Here is a 20520-nt window from a genome sequence, read left to right as displayed (position 1 = left end):
GTAAAAGAAAAGATAAGTATTTTCTGGTCAATGTGATGGGTGGAATGTCCTACTACAAATATATTGAAATCATGGGTGAATCATAAATAATTTTTTTAAATTATTTTTTATTTAAATTATTTTTTTAAAATAGAGGTGTGATCTTGCTCTTGCTCAGGCTGGTCTTGAACTCCTGACCTCAAGTGATCCTCTACCTCGGCCTCCCAGAGTGCTAGGATTACAGGCATGGGCCACCATGCTCAGCTTCCTAAATTATTTCTTTTTTTTTTTTTTTGTAGAGACAGAGTCTCACTTTATGGCCCTCGGTAGAGTGCCATGGCATCACACAGCTCACAGCAACCTCCAACTCCTGGGCTTAAGCAATTCTCTTGCCTCAGCCACCTGAGTAGCTGGGACTACAGGTGCCCGCCACAACGCCCGGCTATTTTTTTTTTTTGGTTGCAGTTCAACCAGGGCGGGGTTTGAACCCCCCACCCTTGGTATATGGGGCCGGCGCCTTACCAACTGAGGGACAGGCGCCGCCCCCCTAAATTATTTCTTAATGCATAATAGAGTCTGAGGGCAGGAAATGAAGTTTAGGTACCAGAAAGAAGGCAAGCCCTATTTGTGAGAACTGAACCCAAAGGTCCAGTAGCAATTAGGCCCTTGCTAGGGAACTGAACTCCTGACCAAATTCAGAATTCATAAGACAAAGTAAAACTACCTTCCCCCAGGGTGGGTAATAGTGGAGTCCAACACACAACCCTTGCAGAAGATGAAGGCATGCTCACAGGAAAATATTACAGATGACCTAACAAACAAAAACTGTAGAGAACAATCTGGAAAAAGGTTATGTAGGAAAATATGTTTGATATGCTGAGGAGGGCTGGGCGCAGTGTTTCACGCCTGTAATCCTAGCAATCTGGGAGGCCAAGGTGGGTGGATTGCTTGAGCTCGGGAATTCCAGGGCAGCCTGAGCAAGAGTGAGACCCTGTCTCTGTCTACTAAAAAAAAGTAGAAAAACTGAGGCAAGAGGATCTCTTAAGCCCCCAGGAGTTTGAGACTGCTGTGATGATGCCATGGCACTCTACCCAGGGCCACAGAGTGCAACTGTGCAACTGTGTCTCAAACAAACAAACAACAACAACAACAAAAACTAGCCAGGCATTGTGGCAGGTGTTGCTGCGAGCAATGACGCCACGGCATTCTACCCAGGGCACAGAGTGAGACTCTGTTTCAACAACAAAAAGAAATGCTAAGGAGATGAAGGAACAGTGACTATAAGGAAGAAACAGGATGGTAGGAAAAATGAAAAAACAGAGTAGATAACAAATCCAACAGAAATTCTGGAGAAATGGGGCCGGGGCAGTGGCTTATGCCTGTAATCCCAGAACTCTGGGAGGCTGAGGCAGGAGGACTGCTTGAAACCAAAAGTCTGAGATCAACCTGAACAAAAGAGTAGGACTTCGTCTCTACAAAAAATAAGAAAAATAGCTACTTGGGAGGCTGGGTCAGAAGGACCGCTTGAGTCCATGAGTTTGAGGTTGCAGTGACCTATGATGGCACCACTGTGCTCTAGCCCAGGCCACAGAGCAATACTCGAGCTTAAAAAAAAAAACACGCCTGTAATCCTAGCACTCTGGGAGCCAGAGGTAGGTCAGCCCAGGAGTTCAAGACCAACCTGAGCATGAACAAGACTCTATTTCTACTAAAAATAGAAAAACTAGCTGGGCGTTGTTGGAGAGCATCTCTAGTCCCACCTACTTGGGAGGCCGAGGCAGGAAGTTTGCTTGAGCCCAAGAGGTAGAGGTTGCTGTGAGCTATGATGCCATAGCACTCAACCCCAGGGCAACTGAGTGAGACTTTGTCTCAAAAAAAAAGAGAAAAATAAAATCCAGAAGTGAAAAAACATACAATTTAAATAGGACAGTATCATGATTGCATATCTGACTTTCTTCCTTTTTTATTTTTTTGTTGAGACAGAGTTCACTTTGTTGCCCCTGAGTAGAGTGCCGTAGTGTCACAGCTCACAGCAACCTCAAACTCTTGGGCTCAAGTGGTTCTCTTGTGTCAGCCTCCCAAGCATCTGGGACTTCAGGCTCCCGGCACAACACCCAGCTATTTTTTAGAGACCGGGTCTGGCTCTTCCTCAGGCTGGTCTCAAACGCCTGAGCTCAAGCAATCCACCCGCCTCAGCCTCCCAAGTGTTGGGATTACAGGCATGAGCCACCACGCCTAGCAATTTTCTTCTTTTATATAATAAGCATTTTATGTTACTACATGCTTTTATCATTTTGATTTTTAATAAAGACATAGTTTGTTAGAGGTGCATGTACACAAACATATGTAGCTGGAATATATTAACTGTTTCATATATTTTGCTACCATAAATGACTATGCAATGAATAATTTTCCAATTTTAGATAATTTTTTAAGGATAAATTTACAGAAATAGAGTCACGAACTCAAAGACAACAAATGTATGTTCGTGTAAGATTTCTTTGGTCGTTTTTCTAAAATACTTTCTATGACTGTCTGATAATTTCAGGACTTTTTTTTGTTTTTTTTTTCTGAGACAGAGTCTCACTTTGTCACCCTCGGTAGAGTACCGTGGCGTCACATCTCACAGCAACCTCAGACTCTTGGGCTTAAGCGATTCTCTTGCCTCAGCCTCTCAAGTAGCTGGGACTATAGGCGCCCACCACAACACCCAGCTAGGACCATCTATTTTTCATACATCTCTTGAAATCTTTAAAAATGTTACTTGTGATGAAGTTGACAATGAAGAATTTATAACTTCCTTGGGAAAACACACTGGAATATTGCCTGCATGGGTTGTTGTCATTCCTTTTGGCTTGGATAAAGGGCTGAAAATTTTTGATCTCATGATGTACAAGTTAACCCTTCTGTACAATCCTTCAAAAATATCATAAGGAAACCAGTATGGAGTCTACTGCAGCGAGCCCGTCCAGCCCCCAGTGGTGCAGGTCCTCGTGCAGTAAGTGGGAGGGAAGACGAAGAGGACTAACAAACATGGGATTGGGGAATAGAATGAACTCAATTCATCAAACTCCCTCTTCACCAAGGACAGCTAGAAAGGAAAGTGTGGTTCTCAAAGACAAAAGGCTGGTAACGATCTCCCCTTACAGGGTACAACTTGCCTCAGAAGATGTTCAGTAAAGACGCAGCAAAAAGGCCTTAATATTACACAAAAAACTTCTGGTCTCTGCCTTACACAGAGGCACATGAAATTCGCACATGAAATTAAACACACATGGGTGGCGCCTGTGGCTCAGTCGGTAAGGCGCCAGCCCCATATACCAAGGGTGGTGGGTTCAAACCTGGCCCCAGCCAAACTGCAACAATAACAACAACAAAATAGCTGGGCATTGTGGGGCGCCTGTGGTCCCAGCTACTTGGGAGGCTGAGGCAAGAAAATAACCCAAGCCCAGGAGGAGGTTGCTGTGAGCTGTGTGACGCCATGGCACTCTACCCGAGGGCGATAAAGTGAGACTCTGTCTCCACACACACAAAAAAAAAAAAAGAAAGAAAGAAAAGAAATTAAACACACATGAATTTCGCATTTAAAATCCCAAGTCAGCTGTAGGTGGAAAGCTGTTCCAGTTTGGAGAATTCAGCCTTCTGTTGGGACAGGAAACCCTTGCACATATGGCTTACCTAGGTGTCTTCGGTCACCTAAGGTTCTCAGAGCCCTGATGACCAATCCATTCCTGCTCAAAACACATCTGTGTGGGCAGGCGAAGAATAGCCTAATCATTCTTTTATAGACTGGAAACCAAGATCAAGGGCATTTTTGCCAGGTCCCCTGGTGAATCTCTGAGACAGAGACCTTTTTTTTTTTAAAATCCTAACCTTCTGGACATTACACTATCAATTTTCATTAGGGCAAAATGCTATTTAAAAGCAGTGTGGTTAAGGTAAGCACAGACTCTGCAGCCAGACTGTCTCTGGGCTCAAATTCCAGTCCCACCACCAACTAGCTGTTGGTCTCAGGCAAATGATCTAACCTAAGACCTTAATTTCCTCATCTATAAAGTGAGTTATGGCCCCTACCGCAAAGGGATGTTGGGAGGATTAAAGAACATGTTCCCCACAAAGCATTCAGGAAAGCACCTGGCACATGAACAGCGTGCAATAAAGGGTGGTTATTATCATCCAGATCTCACCAAAGATGAACTCATTTACAGCTGAGAACACAGAGGCAACTCCTTGAGCACCCAGTACAGAAAGGACCTGGGGTTTCTTTATCCATAGGCTTTAGACCCTCACGCCCTCAGGGATGCAGGAAAGGGCAGGCCTTTCTTTTTCTACCGTGTTCCAGCCCCCAGTGTAATCTTGCTTTGCAGCGGCCCACCATGTGCTCCTCTGCCTACAGCCCATCACCCCGGCATCTCTCCCCTCCCCAACATCTCACTGAGTCATACGGGGAGATACAATTTGGGGGACATTTTCCTGCAGAACACTGCTTCATGGCCAATTTAGCACCATCGCTCATAAGCAATAAAAATAAATTTTCCTCTTTGGCTAAAATGATTAAAGGTTACTTTCTCATGGATGTGATGACTCCATGGATTTTTCTAGGCTCATAACCATTTATCTTTAATGTATCAAAACCACTGAAAGAGGGCATTAAAACCACTCTGACAGAGAAATTACATATGCCTTCCTGCAGCTACTAAACCACTAGCATTTTACCACAAGACTCAACCCTGAGCGCTGCAAAGAGACCTAGAATTAATGTCAGAATGAATGGGGGGAGGCAGGAAGAATCACCCGAGACCCAGGACATGGATTGAACATTTCTGCAGTTTCAGCATTAGCTAATTTACACTTATTCTCGAAAGAAGCTGCTTCCTTGTCAGGCAGCTGGAAGCTATATTGTGCTAAATTTTCAGTATCTTCCGTTCTTGCTCTGAGCGTGTGTATGTGCCTGGGCTGACAGAACTTGGAGTTCACATGCAAAGGGAGTCTGCAGATCCTCACAATACGCACGTAATAAGGATTAGGAAACATGTTTTGTTGGTTGTGAAAGTTAATCAGGAAATCCCGAAGGCTAATCGCTAAGCAAGCAAGAGGTAGTGGCATTTGGTTTTTGATTTAATACCAGACCATATCCAGTGTGCATGTTTTCTTAGCATCACAAAACACGGGGATATTTCTGTTTTTAAATGGACATAAAACACAAGGAAGAATGGCCCAAATTGACAACAGCAGCTCGATACCAGGTCCCGATTCTCCTCGCCTTGCCTGGAATTGAAGACTCCTTCTAGGTACAGGTTGATGACTTCTCAGACTTTTCATGGAAGGTCCTTCTGGGACTGTCCCCAGCTACCAGGGAGTACAAGGAAAAGGACACAGATGAGGTGGTTCTGCACGGCTGTGAGGGTGTATAAACAATGAACTGTAATACAAGGGCAAGTGTGGGAGCGACAGAGAGCAGAATCACAGCCAAGGTGAAGGTAGAGGGGCATGGGGAGATTTGGAAGGGCTTCGTGGAAGTGGTGTTTGAGCTGGTCCCACTGTTAGCTGTCTCCAGCAAAGAACCCGGTGGCCGCAGGCGTGAGTACATCTGTGGAGGCACTGGTGGGTCAGGCAGGGAAGTGGGGCCAAAAAGCCAGGCTGTGGAGCCAGGGGAGCAACAGGAAGCTTGATTTCCAGCCTGTGCTTCTGGCTGGCCCTAAGGCTGTCCTGGGGAAGTTCAGGACAGATCTCCCTCATCACCATCTTCTGCTGAGTCACAAAGCCCTGTACTCCCAAGGCTCATTGCTACCCAAGTCCAGGGGAACCACCCCCCACCCCCACCCCCAGTACCTCCTCACTGCCTGCTGGGCTTGTTGGAGCTGTGCATAAATGCTGTGTGACTGGGCACCCACTGTGCATGTGGCCCTGCTAGCCGTCATGGTGGGGGCCAGGCCCAAAGACAATGAGCTCTTCTCTGGAGGGAAAATAGGAGTGTTAGGAACTGTAACTTCCCAGGCACTCTGGCTCCCCTCCACTGCCACCCCAGGAGATGCCCTAGTGATATGTCCTAAATGGCTTGGCAGAGACCTAACAATAGCTTCCTAGTTTATATCTGTGACTTCCCCGCCCCCAGTCAGGAAGCAGATATGTAACTTCTATGTGTGAATAAATAATCATAAAGGCAAACATTCATCGAGTGCAGACTATGTGCCAGGCTCTGTGCTGTATCTCTACCAAACGCATTAACTCATTTACTGCTCTCAGCTCCAGCCCAGTAAAGTAGCCGAGGAAACTCAGGCACCGAGGGGTTAAGCAGCAGGTCCCTGCACACACATCTGACGCAGGTTGCATCACCCCCACACGACTGACTGGCTGACCAACCCGACTGTGGACCTCTGACTCATTCAGGCCCATCTACAGGAAAACATTTGCCTTGAGCTGTACTTTGTGCTTTTCCTTTCAAAAAATTCAAAATAATAAAGCGGTGCTCTCATGAAATGCACCATTAAAGAGACAAGAATGCGACAGGTTGGGTTAGCGGAAAGAGACTGGATTCCAATCATGTTGGAAGATGCCGACATGTGCAGAGATGTGCTGAGTGGCTTCCACTAAGTCACATCGCTTCTCAAGTGCCCTGTTCTGTTGCCTGGAAAAGATGTCCCCCAAACCTAAGATTCTGGGTGAAGATGCTTACCCTGTATAGTGCTTCCTCTGGACAACGCACCCTCATATTACCATCTCACTGGGTCTCATCTGCTTTCCCCCCACAATTTAGCCAGATAATCACCAATGGATATTATTATTCCCCTCTTGCAGAAAATTCTGATTATTGAAGAAAATGAAAGAGATTTAAGTGTAGTTTTTCAGGTAAGAGAAAAGCCAGATCACCTCTTTACTTTGAGTTATCTAAGAATGCTAATTGCAGCTTTTACACAGAGAGAACATTTTTTTGTGCCTTAAGTCAAAACCACAGCCAGCACCATCCAGCCCCCTGCCCGCCCCCAGCTGAGAGTAGTCCTCTGTCTTTTCTCCTTTTGTTGACAGAACTGTGAATCTGAGTTCCTGTTGACTCTTCAAAAAGGTAAACAGAGCCTCCCCCCTTAGAGGAGGGAAGGTGTTTGCCAAAACTCATGCCATGAATAACCAGCTTTATGTCTGGAATGCCTTCCTCATAGAGTTCTGATATTTATAAACTCAATGGAAGAACTACTAACAACTCGAGAAATTGGATGATGAATAAATAACACTGGCGTTCATACTTTCCTCCAAACTGAAAGAAGTACCGTGAAATCTGAGTCCAGTTACATCCCATTCACCCGGGGTCCTTCCCTGGACCTACGGTAAAACCTGCAGAAACCAGTTTCATCTTGAGCTCTGTTTTTATCACAAACACATGTGGAGCGAGGCAGTGTGCGCAAACAGCTGCATTCACTGTTCAGATCCCTGCAGGAATTCGCTGGTCACCAGGTTGCACACAAAACGTCCAATGAGACGGTGAGTGAGGAAGGCAGCCAGTCCCTCAGGGCTGGGGCCAGGTGGCAGGAGGGACAGGAGGAAAGCTGCTGCTGCTGGAAAGCCAGGCACAGGGCAACGGGTTTGCTTTACTCTTTTTTAACTGATTTGCTTTTTGCTTCATTTTTAGGATAATGGCTTTATTATTTTCCTGCTCATCATAAAAAAAAAAAAAAAAACTCAAGCAACACAGAAGGAAACAAAGAAGCAAGAAAATCACTCTAATCCTACTTCTCAAAAATAACCACTGCTAACATGCCCTGCACCTCACCCCAGCATTCCCCTGGAAGGCACCCACAGACAGAAGGAAGGAGAGAGGGCTGGACACGCCAGCATAAGTTACAAAAAGGGAGCTGTGCTCTGCGCTGTGTTTTCAATAAAGGTACGAATGTTAATTTGACTTCAATGAAGGAAAATGAAACTAAACTAAAACTGAAGGAATATTTAGATTTCAGACAGACTGTACCTTCCCATGCAAGACTTAGTTAAAAAAAAAAAAATCGTTCTGGGTTTTGTAAGGACGGTTGGTCTTTATAAGAAAATAGTAGAAAAATTATTAACTCGGTTCTTTCAGTGAGGACTAAAATCAATCTCTCTCTCTACCTGCTGTCTTGCTCAGCCTAGCAGACTTACTAACAGCCCCTCCACCCCATTCCCTTTTCACAAACCACTGAGGAGCCCAGCAGGCAGAGGAAATGTAAATTCTTCTCTTTACTTTTCATCAGCTCTCTGGCTTTCAGAATGTGTTCCTTTAGCCTCAAGGGTTCCTGAATGTCCTACACAAATAACAAAACAACTGGATAGGAATATTGGGCCTCCAGATCAGAAACACCTGGATAAAAGTCTGTCTTCAGTCCTGCCGGAGAATTCACAACACCTTGTGAATACGGCTGCAATTACCACCACCACCCCAACACCCTCCCCTTAAATTCAGCTAACCTTGACCTTAACTTTGGGCATTTTTTTGTTCTTTCTTTGGGCTGTCACCCCATCTACTTCTTCTTTTCTCCCTGCTCTCTAATCTTCTTCTCTTTCCCCACTCTCTTCCCCTCTTTCACTTTCTCTCTCCTTTCTTTTCTTTTTTTTTTTGAGACAGAGCCTCAAGCTGACGTCCTAGGTAGAGTGCTGTAGCTTCACAGCTCACAGCAACCTCCAACTCCTGGGCTCAAGCAATTCTCCTGCCTCCGCCTCCCAAGCAGCTAGGACTACAGGCACCTGCCATAACGCCAGGCTATTTTTTTTTTTTTCGGTTGCAGCCATCATAGTTGTTTGGCGGGCCCAGGCTGGATTTGAACCCACCATTTCAGGTGTATGTGGCTGGTGCCTTAGCCACTTGAGCCACAGGCACCGTGACACTTTCTCTCGCCTTTTAAAAGATAAAATAAACTTATACTTCTATATCCTAGGCTAGAGAAATTCTTTTCTCATCCCACAGTGGAGCACCTACTGAGATTTCCACCCCATCAGATTTTGTTTTTCTGTTTTCTTTTTCTTTTCTTTCTGTTGCCTAGGCTGGAGTGCAGTGAAACCATCATAGTTCACTATGGCCTCAAATCCTGGGCTTAAGTGAGCCTCCTGTGTTAGCCTCCTAAGTAGCTGTGACTACAGACACACACTATACCATGCCTGGCCAATTTTTTCATTTTTTTTTTTTTTTTTTTTTAGAGATGGGATCTCACTATGCTGCCCAGGCTGGTCACAAACTCCTGGCATCCAGTGATCCTCCTGCTTGGGCCTCCCAAAGTGCTAGGATTATTGGCATGAGCCTCCACACCAGGCCTAAAAATTCTAAAACCATTATGAAAAATGTCAAGACGCAGTGGCTCAGGCCTGTGATCCTAGCACTCTGGGAGGCTGAGGCAAGTGGATTGCCTGAGCTCACGAGTTCAAGAGCAACCTGATCAACAGCGAGACCTCATCTCTAAAAAATAGGTGGGTACTATGGAGGGCGCCTGTAGTCCCAGCTACTTGGGAGGCTGAGACAAGAAAATATCTTGAGCCCAAGACTTTGAGGTTGCTGTGAGCTATGATGCCACGGCATTCTACCTAGGGTGACAAAATGAGAATCTGTCTCAAAAAAAAAAGTTAGGAAATAAGAGTACTTAACACTGGGTTTGAAGTTTAGGAAGCACCAATGAGAAAGGTGGGTCCTCTCATACTTTCCCCCCCATCCTGATTTTATTGAGTTGCTCAGGAATTTGAAAATTTACAGCATCTTTTTTTTTTTGGCTGGGGCTGGGTTTGAACCCACCACCTCCAGCATATGGGGCCAGCGCCCTACACCATTGAGCCACAGGCGCTGCCCTGAAAATTTATAGCATCTTTAATGATAAGTCTCTACATCAGAGCAGTCTTCATCTGTTATTATTTTTGGATTTTTTTTGAGACAGAGTCTCACTTTGTCACCTTCAGTACAGTGAGTGCCATCGCATCATAGCTCACAGCAACCTCCAACTCTTGGGCTCAAGTGATCCTCTTGTCTCAATTTCATGAGTAGCTGGGCTATAGGCACCCATGCACCGGCTATTTTTAGAGATGAGGTCTCGCTCTTGCTCAGGCTGGTCAGGGGAGCCTGAACTCAGGCATCCCCCCCACCCCCACCCTGCCTCCCAGAGTGCTGGGATTACAGGCCTAGCCTCAGCCTTCATCTGCTATGGGGCACAACCAGCACTGCTGTGTCACACACTTAATCTGCACCCCCCGCACGTCACACCGCCCTGGAGGCCCCTGCAGCTCCTCTACTTGCAGACACTGTTTCTTCTGCTCAAATGCTTTTCCAGCTCCCCACCCTCTCTGTGGGGCTAATGTTTGTTGAATAGACTAAGGAAGATGATTTTGGCAAACCAAGAATGTCTTCCAAACAATATTTCTGCAAACAAAACCCAAATACAATCGATTGGTTTGTTTGTTCCTTCAGCAGAATGTTAGGGTTAAAAGGCACCCCAGATAGCACCTGGGAAAACCTCTCATTTTACTGCGGGAAATGGCAACCCCAGCAGGCTAAGTGGCTGTGCAGAGGTGATGATGATGTGAATCTGGTGCTCATAGCCAGGTTCTTTTTTGTTAGGCCCGGCCCTTGCACAAATCCAGAAATAGCCAAATTAGGCAAATGCATCTTGCTGAATGTGAACCTTTGTTGATCCGCTAGCAAAGCTCTGCATTCTGCAGTGAAAACCCACCGGGACAATGATGTAATTCTTAATGACCAGGCAGGTCTGGGATACAGGATGGTGTGGCAGCATTGCCTTCATCCAACAGGCTCTTTCCCAGTTCCAGCCTGCTGCCCCACCCATTAATTTCATTTGATCTGCATAATCAGTGGAGGAAATGAGCAAACCAGAAGGGAGGCCTGTTTTTGTGTGAGGCCAAATTAAACTGTGCACCTGTGAAATGGGACACGCAGAGGAAGGGGAACGCTGGTACCACTACTGACTTCACCCTTTTTTTTTTTTATTTTTTTGCAGTTTTTGGCCTAGGGCCTAGCACCCCTAGTGGGGGTGCTGGCCCCACCTCCGGCATATGGGGCCAGAACCCCCACTTTGAGCCACAGGTGCTGCCCTTTTTTCTTTTCTTTTTTTTTTTTGACTTCAGCCTTTCTTAGAAAGAAGTTTACAAGTATCTCAAGATGGAAGAGCAGGCACCTTATGTACTCAAAAGTAATCTGAAACTAGCAGATGAACAATTACAGGCCCACACAAGAGAAAAACATAATTCAATTCAAGTAGGTGGGGAGGGGAGAAAAAGGGAGGGGACTTGGTAAGCTCTTGTTTAACACACATAATGTAGGGACATATGGCACACCTCCTGGGTGAAGAACTCAACACCAACAATGTAACCTAATTGTATGTACCCTTACATTCATCCAAAATTTTTAAAAAGATATGAGGGCTGTCCCTTGTTAGTGAGGACCATCTTATCCTTGACAAGAAACCTGGGCAGCAGAGTAAGCCAGCAGGCCACAGTTTTGGGGGTTATATGGATCACCACACAGTAGGGCTGTCATCCTAGATCAGCTCTTCAGCCCCTGGGTCGCAATTTCCTCATTTATACAACAAGGGACATATCTACTACACACAGTCCTTGAGAGGATAAACTTAGCATATGCCAAAGGTTTACCAGGTGCCTGATGTACTGTACGAAGTCAAGGACTATGGGATCTATAGACTTTGGAAGGTTGGTTCTTTAGTTAAGAAGATGTCAAACATCTCTGATTTGAAGGTCAGAACTGAGAAAATGGTGAGAGGGAGATGGAGAGCAGAAATGGGAATGTTTATGTTTTACATATATTGCAAATTTGGGGAAAATAATTTTAAGTCTGGTGCCTGTCCACAAGCACACTGATGGCGAGCGCGAGCGTGAGCTGCTCTGCCAGGCTGCGTGAGGAAGGCCTCTGACAGTGGGCCTGCCAAGAAACCAAAAGGTCGTGGATCGTGGCTGGGAGGGAATGTTGCTCTGTAGCACGGTGTGGTCCACCTTGCCTGGAAAACTCTCACAAGGAAAATGTATTCGCTTAAAACACATGCGCTATAACAGCACCTTTCTTTACTTCTTTTTACTATGGTAAACATATAACGTTTGATTTACCATCTCCCCATTTGAAGTGCAGAGCTCAGCCGTGTCAGGTATGTTCACATTGCTGTGCAGGGTGCAGATCTCTAGACTTTTTTCATCCTGCAGCACTGAAACTCTTTACCCACTAAACACTAATTCTCCCCACTTCCCCTCCAGCCCTACTAACCATCTTTCCACTTTGTTTCTATGATGTTTGACTATTTCATGTGCGTGGAACCGCTATTTGTACGGCTGTGCCTGCCTTATTTAATTTAGCATAATATCCTTGATGACCAGCCCTATAGTAGCAAATGACAGAATCTCCTTTTAAAAAGCTGCATGACATTATAATGTATGTCTAGGTCCCATTTTCTTGATCCACTGATCTTGGGTTGCTTCCACCTCTTGGCTGTTGTGAATGATGCTGCGATGAACATGGGTGTGCAAGTATCACTGAGATCCTTTGGAATGGATGCTCAGAAGGAGACTGCTGGATCATATGGCACTCTTATTTTTATTTTTTTGAGGTACCTTCTTCGAATTCTCTTCCAGGACAGCTACAGTATTTTACATTTCCACCAACAGTACACAAAGGTTCCCACTTCTCCTTCTCACCAACACTTGTAGTTTTCTGTTCTTTTGAGAGTGTCCATTCTGAGAGTGTCCACACTGAGGTGATATCTTGTGGTTTTGATTTATAGTTTCCTAATGATTAGAGATGTTGAGTATCTTCTCCTGAGCTTGTTGGCTCAGGATAGCTTCCTTGGAGAAGTAGCTCTTCAAGTCCCTTGCTTATTTCTTTTTGTTGTTGTTGAGTTGTGGAAGTTCCTTATGAATTCTAGCTATTAACCCCTTATCATATATGATTTGCAATTATTCTCTCCCATTCTATAGGATGACTTTTTACTCTGTTGTTGCCTTTGACATGTAGAAGTTTTAAAACTTGATGTAGTTCCATTTGTCTATTTTTTGGTTTTGCCTATTTCTTGTTTTGTTTTTTGCCTATTTGTCTATTTTTTGCTTTTGGTATCACATCCAAGAAATCACTGCCTATTCCATTGTCCTGACATTTTTCTTGGGAAATTTATAGTTTTAGGTCTGTCTTACTTTTAGATTTTTAAATTATTTTGAATTAATTTTCATACATAAGTATATAAGGTAAGGGTAAGCGTAAGGGTCCAAGTTCATTACTCGGTCCATGGATATTCAGGTCCCAAGACCATTTGTTAATGAGACTGCCCTTTTCCCACTGATGCCTTGGTATCTTGGTTGAAAGGCATTTGGCCATTTTTGCTATAGTTTCTTTCTGGGCCCTCTATTCTCTTCCAATGGTCTGTATACACATGTATCTATCTAGCATAGCATGTCTACGTTTGTGCCAATAACGCACCATCTTAATTACTGTGGTTTGTTGTAAGACAGATGTTTTCTTTCTGAACCTCCATTTAGCCTCTTCTCTCCCCTGGCAGTTCTACTCAGGCAGCCGTTTCCCCTGCAGTCAGTTTTAGGTGTGGTTAGGGCAGCTCCAACAGAAAAGGACAGCCCTTTCTGAGCTAGTATTTCCTATTTTTACAGTGTCTTCTCACTCCTCTCAGCAGATGTTAAAAGCTGTGTGGCGACAGCATGAGCCCAGTGCCAATCTCTGTGCTCATCCTTCCACCCACAGACACATTTGGAAGGTCTGCTTTGGCCATGCTGCAGGCTGGAGCTTGGGGACAGGGCACTAAGGGAGGTCAGTAGCCTCATGTTCTTTGGATCTCACCGAGTTTCTTTGTTGTTGCTTTGATGGAGGCAAGACCTGGGCATGGCAAACACGCCCTGAGAGCCCTTCTTCACCCCCTCTGGAGACACATCCTGATGAAGTCATTCAGCCTCAGCTGTCTCATTCCACGGATGAATGCAAGTCCAGCAAATGCTGTCTTTACTGCACCCCATGCCAACTACAGAGCATTCTATAAAAGGCAAGAGGACGGGGAAGATGAAACCACTTGAAAGATGGTTAAAGCCTAGATCCATTTGCCAAAACTTTTAGGAACTTTGCAGCCCCACCCAGATAAGAAAGCTAAGTGAACCCAAATTCTTTCCATTGCTTCTTCTCCTACTTTTCATAGAACTTATTTCTCAAATGTTCCTGGAGATGAGACTGAATGGAAGGAGGACTGTCCAGCTCTCCCTAATCATTTGCTGTCTTGACTGTCTCACCCCTCAGGCATTTTCCCCTTTCTTCCTCTGCACATCTCCCCTGCCAGCTGGACCCAGGCTGTGCCCCTTCCCCAGGTGAAGGGGCCACTGGGAGAGTGAGGGTAAAAAGACATCCAGTCTGCAACTCTCACTGGCTTTTGTTTTCCAAAATTTTAGGCTCTTTAAGCTTTAACCTGCCAGTGGAAAAGATGGAGGGGGATTCTCAGTATGAACCAGATATCTTGGAACAGCAGGTGAAACTGCAGGTCATCCTCCCCCCAAATTAGAAAATGAGACACCCCTGCATTGGGAGAGGAGGAAACAGGTGTCTGTGGGTCCTGACCAGGGGTTCAGGTCTGATTTCTCTTTAGCAGAGCATGGATAAGTGGTAGGGCTCTTCCAGGACCTCTCCTGGAGTCCTGGTTTGCCCGGGAGTGAAGGGGTTCCAGAGATGTTGGGCTTTTAGGTGACCAGGACAATTGTTCACCTATTGCTAGAACATCTAGGCCAGTGGTTCTCAACCTTCCTAATGCCGTGACCCTTTAATACAGTTCCTCATGTTGTGGTGACCCCCAACCATAAAATTATTTTTGTTGCTACTTCATGACTGTAATTTTGCTAGTTATGAATTGTAATGTAAATATCTGATATGCAGGAGACCCCCAAAAGGGTCGCGACCCACAGGTTGAGAACTGCTGATCTAGGCAGACAGGACCGTAGGCAGTTTTGTAAAATATTCCTGCTTCCCAAGCAGGGCCTGGGGAGCCATGTAGATGGGAAGATGGATGTCTCAAGGGCAAACTATGTCTACTAATGCCTGGGGACACCTGTAACTCATATAACCCCATGGGGGATAGCGCAAAAATGACAGTTTAAATTTTCTACCAGTTCAGTGGAATGGGAGCTCAAAGTCGGAAACTAGGTTGAGATGTGGTACGGTACTTCTGAGTGCGTGGCTAGAGTCACACCAGGTGGAACTCATTCAAAGATGAGACTCACGTGGTTGGCCGCATTGAGCCTCCAGCTGGTAGCAGAACGCAAATCCATGACTGCTGCATCACAGAGGCTTTTTTAATTATTATTAAATCATAGCTGTGTACATTAATGCGATCATGGGGCACCATGCACTGGTTTTACAGACTGTTTGACACATTTTCATCACACTGGTTAGCATAGCCTTCCTGGCATTTTCTTAGTTATTGTGTTAAGACATTTACATTCTACATTTACTAAGTTTCACATATACCCTTGTAAGATGCACCGCAGGTGTAATCCCACCAATCGCCCTCCCTCTGCCCACCTCCCCCCTCCCTCCCCTTCCTTTCCCTCTTCCCCCTATTCTTGGGTTATAACTGGGTTATAGCTTTCATGTGAAAGCCATAAATTAGTTTCATAGCAGGGCTGAGTACATTGGATACTTTTTCTTCCATTCTTGAAATACTTTACTAAGAAGAATATGTTCCAGCTCCATCCATGTAAACATGAAAGAGGTAAAGTCTCCATCTTTCTTTAAGACTGCATAATATTCCATGGTGTACATATACCACAATTTATTAATCCATTTGTGGATCGATGGGCACTTGGGCTTTTTCCATGACTTAGCAATTATGAATTGGGCTGCAATAAACATTCTGGTACAAATATCTTTGTTATGATGTGTTTTTTGGTCTTCTGGGTATATACCTAGTAGAGGGATTATAGAATTGAATGGCAGATCTATTTTTATATCTCTAAGTGTTCTCCAAACATCTTTCCAAAAGGAATGTATTAATTTGCATTCCCACCAGCAGTGTAGAAGTGTTCCCTTTTCTCCACATCCACGCCAACATCTCTGGTCTTGGGATTTTGTGATATGGGTTAATCTTACACAGAGGCTTTTAATGAATGCATTTTCTCCTCTCCAATCATTCCTCTCCAACATGCCTCGATGTCTAGGACATAGGCAGCTGGGGAATGGCAGCTAAGGGACATATCCCACTGTCCCTGCCTTGCTTAGAAGGGTGTGGGTGGCCTTCAAGGGCAGCCAGAGCCCCTCGACAACAACTGTGCGGGAAGAACCAGATGAAGAGAAAGGACCTGAAGAAACCAGCTCCCTGTCACCAGGAAGATGAGACATGGGTGGGAGCTACTTGATGGTGTAAGTTCATTTTCCACACAAAGTAAACTTGGGAAATGTTGAAACTAATGTATACCTTTACATTTCTCAAGCACCTGAGGTAAGTTGACAGCTTGGCCAGTGAACGTCCCCTCCTCGCTCTTGAGCTGCCTCCCTAGAGGCCATCCCTGCCTCAGTCACCAGCAGCACTGTGGCGCCCATGCGGACACTGCCCTGCCCTGGGCCAGCACCGCGCAGCAGAGCACAGCGTTTTCACATGTCACCTGCTTCCTTACTTAGGAGGGAATTGCATTTTGCTGACTCCAAAGGTGGTTTTTTTAGATCAAAGTTAAGAACAGGGCAGTCTCTGGCAGGACTTTCCCAGTGTACCTAGAACATGTCAGGGCAGGAAGATCCGGAGAACACACGGCTGCTCTGTGTCCCACAGGGAGGGAGCTCAGGCTTGTGAAAGGATCTCGTTGGAGGTGCACAGCAGTGACTCCTTGGATCAGATGACCTTTTATTTGTATTTATTCTTTTGAGACAGTCTCAAGCTGTTGCCCTGGGTAGAGTGCTGTGGTGTCACAGCTCACAGCAACCTCAAACTCTTGGGCTTAAGCAATTCTCTTGCCTTTGCCTCCCAAGTAGCTGGGACTACAGGTGCCTGCCACACCTGGCTATTTTTTCTTTTTTGGTTGTAGTTGTTGTTGTTTGGCAGGCCCAGGCTGGATTCAAACCCACCAGCTCTGGTGTATGTGGGTGCGCCCTAGCCTCTTGAGCTATAGGTGCCAAGCCAATGACATTTTGTTTTGAGAAAAGAGTCTCACTCTGTTGCCCTGGGTAGATTGCCCTGGTATCACAGCTCATAGCAATCTCAAACTCTTGGGCATGAGCAATCCTCTTGCCTCAGCCTCCCAAGTAGCCCGGGCTACAGGCACCTGTCCCAGTGCCTGGCTAGTTTTTCTATTTTTAGTACGGATGGGGTCTCACCCTTGCTCAGGCTGGTCTGGAAGTCCTGAGCTCCAGGGATCTACCTGCTTCAGCCTCCCAGAGCGGGGAGGTCACCGTGCCCAGCCCAGATGACCTTTTAAACCAACTTTGTTGGAAACAGTCCCTACTGACCTTGCCAGTGACGCAACTGCTCTTGACTCTGACAAATGGGAGTGAAGAGACAAATTGATGGCTGGACACAGAGCAGAACACAGAGGGTCAGAGGCCGGCCTTCTGAGACGCGCGTGGGGGCATGCTTTCTCAATCTTCAGGCCATTCTCTTTCTTTGGAACTTGAGTGCTGCACTTTCCCTCATCACCACCCTTCATGTTGGGGAGAAATGAGCATTTCTCTGGCTTTCAAGGGCCAGAAGGGCAGCTCTTAGCAATTCAACACCCCCGACAAGTGATTAGGCAGTGGTTCTGGCTAGGGGTAGGGGGGGAAGTGAAAGTTGTGTTTGGAGAAGGTCCCTGTGGATGCTAATCTAGCCCTACCTGAGCAGGTTTAATGAATAACTTCATGAACACAGTGCCCTAAGATATAATGAGCTCACACACTACGTGGGTTGATAATAATGGAAATAATTTCCATGTATTCAGTAAGTACCTCTATGTGCCAGGCACAAAACTAAGAGCTTTACAAATATTCTCTATTTATTATAATCCTGGGAGGTGGGTATTTTCATACTGATTTATCTGGTACATAGTCTTCCAATATTTGGTGAGTGAATGAGTAAACTAATTAAGCTCGCCCGTCCCCTCCCAAAGAAACTAACATTAGGGTTCAAGTACTTACAGCCAGACACCACACTCTAACATTTATGTCTTAGTTTATTCAACCCTCTCATAGTAATTCTATGAGGGAGATGTTGCAAATTTTGCTTTATATATTCCATATCTATTTTTCTGTTTGGAAACAGAGGTGAAGAGAGATGAAGTAATCTGTGCAAGGTCTCCATAAATGGGGGAGAAGCAATTCAAACTCAGATGGGTCTGCCTCAAAGTCTGCACTCTTCCCACTCTGTCGCACTGCTGGGAAAATGGACATATGGACCCAGATCCAATAAAGGGGACAGTGTGAGAAGACAGAACTCTGTAAGATGTGGGCTACTGTCTCCTGGAAGCAAGGAAGGGCTGGAGAAGGAAGCACGGGCTTGGGAACATTAATACCTGTAAAAGGTGAGAGCCCAATCTTCCCAGGAACCGAACGTTCCTCAACCTTCTGCCCCTCTGAGCACAGGCCTGTTTCCCATGTTGCCCAAAAGATGGGGGAGATCCACATATAGTCAAAAGGTAAGGCCGGGCAGCTCACATGGACACGCTAGGTAACGTGACATGTCAGTTTCAGGATCCAGGTGAAGTTTGGAAGGGCAGAGGGAGAGAAGCAGAGGGATCTTATCATCCTGTAACTGTGTAACGCTGGTTGGAGCCTTCAAGCCCTCTGGACCCTGGATTCTGAGGGAAGGTGTTCCACGAGCTCTAAAGTTCTGGGGTGCTGAGTCCCTACCCAGTGGAAGGAGTGCCCTAGTGGATTGGCAAAGACCTGGGTTCAAATCCTGCCGTGGGATTTGAAATTCCCCTCGCTTGTGTTCCCATGGGCAGGGACTTCCTTTAGCTAATGCCACTTATTTGTTTCCAGGGTAGGAGGCTAACTTAAGGGACGGGGTGACCTCATTCTCTTTTGGGGTCCACCTATTACCAAGAACACCCCTTCTCAGCTCCACAGGAAGGTCTCCCTTGTTGGTGGGGGCTGGTAGAGAGGGAGTTGGTGTTTCTGATTCAGGGGCAAAATTTTAACAAGCCTGTTTGCCTATAAATGATCGTGTAGCAGATTTTCCAATCAGATCATCTGGTGTTCAAAGGTGATATATATATATATATATATTTTTTTTTTTTTTTTTTTTTGTAGAGACAGAGTCTCACTGTACCGCCCTTGGTAGAGTGCCGTGGCGTCACACGGCTCACAGCAACCTCTAACTCTTGGGCTTACGCAATTCTCTTGCCTCAGCCTCCCAAGCAGCTGGGACTACAGGCGCCCGCCACAACGCCCGGCTATTTTTTTTTTTTGTTGCAGTTTGGCCGGGGCTGGGTTTGAACCCGCCATCCTCGGCATATGGGGCTGGCGCCCTACTCACTGAGCCACAGGCGCCGCCCCTATATATATTTTTTTTCAATGGTGATATTTTTAATCTTCATCTGCCCGACTCTCCCATCTCTCAACTGTTCAGAACTTGGGCAAGAAAAACAGAATGACTTATTTGGCTTCAAAAATCTCAATAGTCAGCTCTGTTACTTTCCTCCTGTCTAACCTAGGGCAGTTTGTCACTTAACCTCTCTGAACCTAATTATTATATGTTTCTAAAAAAGATAATAGTAGGGCAGCACCTGTGGCTCAAAGGAGTAGGGCGCCAGCCCCATATTCTGGAGGTGGTGGGTTCAAACCCAGCCCCGGCCAAAAACTACAGAAAAAAAAAGATAATAGTGGCTGGGTGCAGTGGTCACACATGTAATCCTAGCTCTCTGGGAGGTGGAGGTGGGTAGATCCCCTGAGCTCAACAGTTTGAGATCAATCCAAACAAGAGGGAGACCCTGTCTCTACTGAAAATAGAAAAACAAGTAGGATGTTGTGGGGGTTGCCTGCCTACTCGGGAGGCTGAAGCAAGAGGATCACTGGAGCCCAAGCATTTGAGGTGACTGTGAGCTATGACGCCACAACACTTTCTACCCAGGGTGAGAGTGACCCCCATCTCAGAATAAATAAATAAGTAAAATAAAAAAGATAACACTATAGCTCTCATGGGGTGATTCGTGAGGATACAGGTAGTTAACACACAGAAAGTAACGGAGTGCCTGGCATATAGTAAGTGTCCAAGGAAGGGGACATCTTGTCTTTAGGAGCTGTGCACTTTGGAGGAAGTCAAGGGAATTATTGCTGAACACAAAGTTGCCTCTCAGGAGAGTTTCCTGATTACCTGAGCACCCTTTTATAACTTTCCTCCTTTTCCTATAGCGATGTGGTCATTCATTTGGCAAAAATTAATTTCCTCTCCCAGAAGACATAAGAATCTCAAGTGGGGAGGGACTCCAGAGTCCAATCTCCGATGGCAGCTGCTCAGAGGGCCTCACCCCAGAGGACTGAGAGGGTGCTAAGGCCTGCTTGAGTAAGAGGGCTTGGGGCCTCACCCTCCAGGCCCTGACCCTGCAGCATGCCCACAGCAGGTGGGAGCTGGG

At 45.8% G+C, this 20520-nt stretch overlaps 1 protein-coding gene across 8 annotated transcripts in view; it reads right to left on the bottom strand.

The window, feature by feature from the left end:
• Positions 1 to 20520, bottom strand: part of SLC44A3 (solute carrier family 44 member 3) — an 82987-nt gene that overhangs the window by 5614 nt on the left and 56853 nt on the right. Inside the window, exon 13 of one of the 8 annotated variants that reach the window (XM_053592897.1) lies at positions 1593 to 5328. The exons of 4 other annotated variants lie outside the window; for them this stretch is intronic. In XM_053592897.1, the coding sequence (XP_053448872.1) occupies positions 5098 to 5328 (231 nt within the window). In that variant the 3' untranslated portion in view covers positions 1593 to 5097. Of the gene's footprint in view, positions 1 to 1592; positions 5329 to 10172; positions 10343 to 11194; positions 18322 to 20520 lie in introns of those variants that run through there. 3 more of the 8 variants (XM_053592900.1, XM_053592898.1, XM_053592899.1) reach the window with 3 other exon arrangements.

The sequence above is a fragment of the Nycticebus coucang genome, chromosome 5, assembly GCF_027406575.1.
Source record: "Nycticebus coucang isolate mNycCou1 chromosome 5, mNycCou1.pri, whole genome shotgun sequence".
Lineage (NCBI taxonomy): Eukaryota > Metazoa > Chordata > Mammalia > Primates > Lorisidae > Nycticebus > Nycticebus coucang.
The sequence above is the reverse complement of the archived record's forward strand: the minus strand, read 5'-3'. Positions and strand labels throughout refer to the sequence as shown.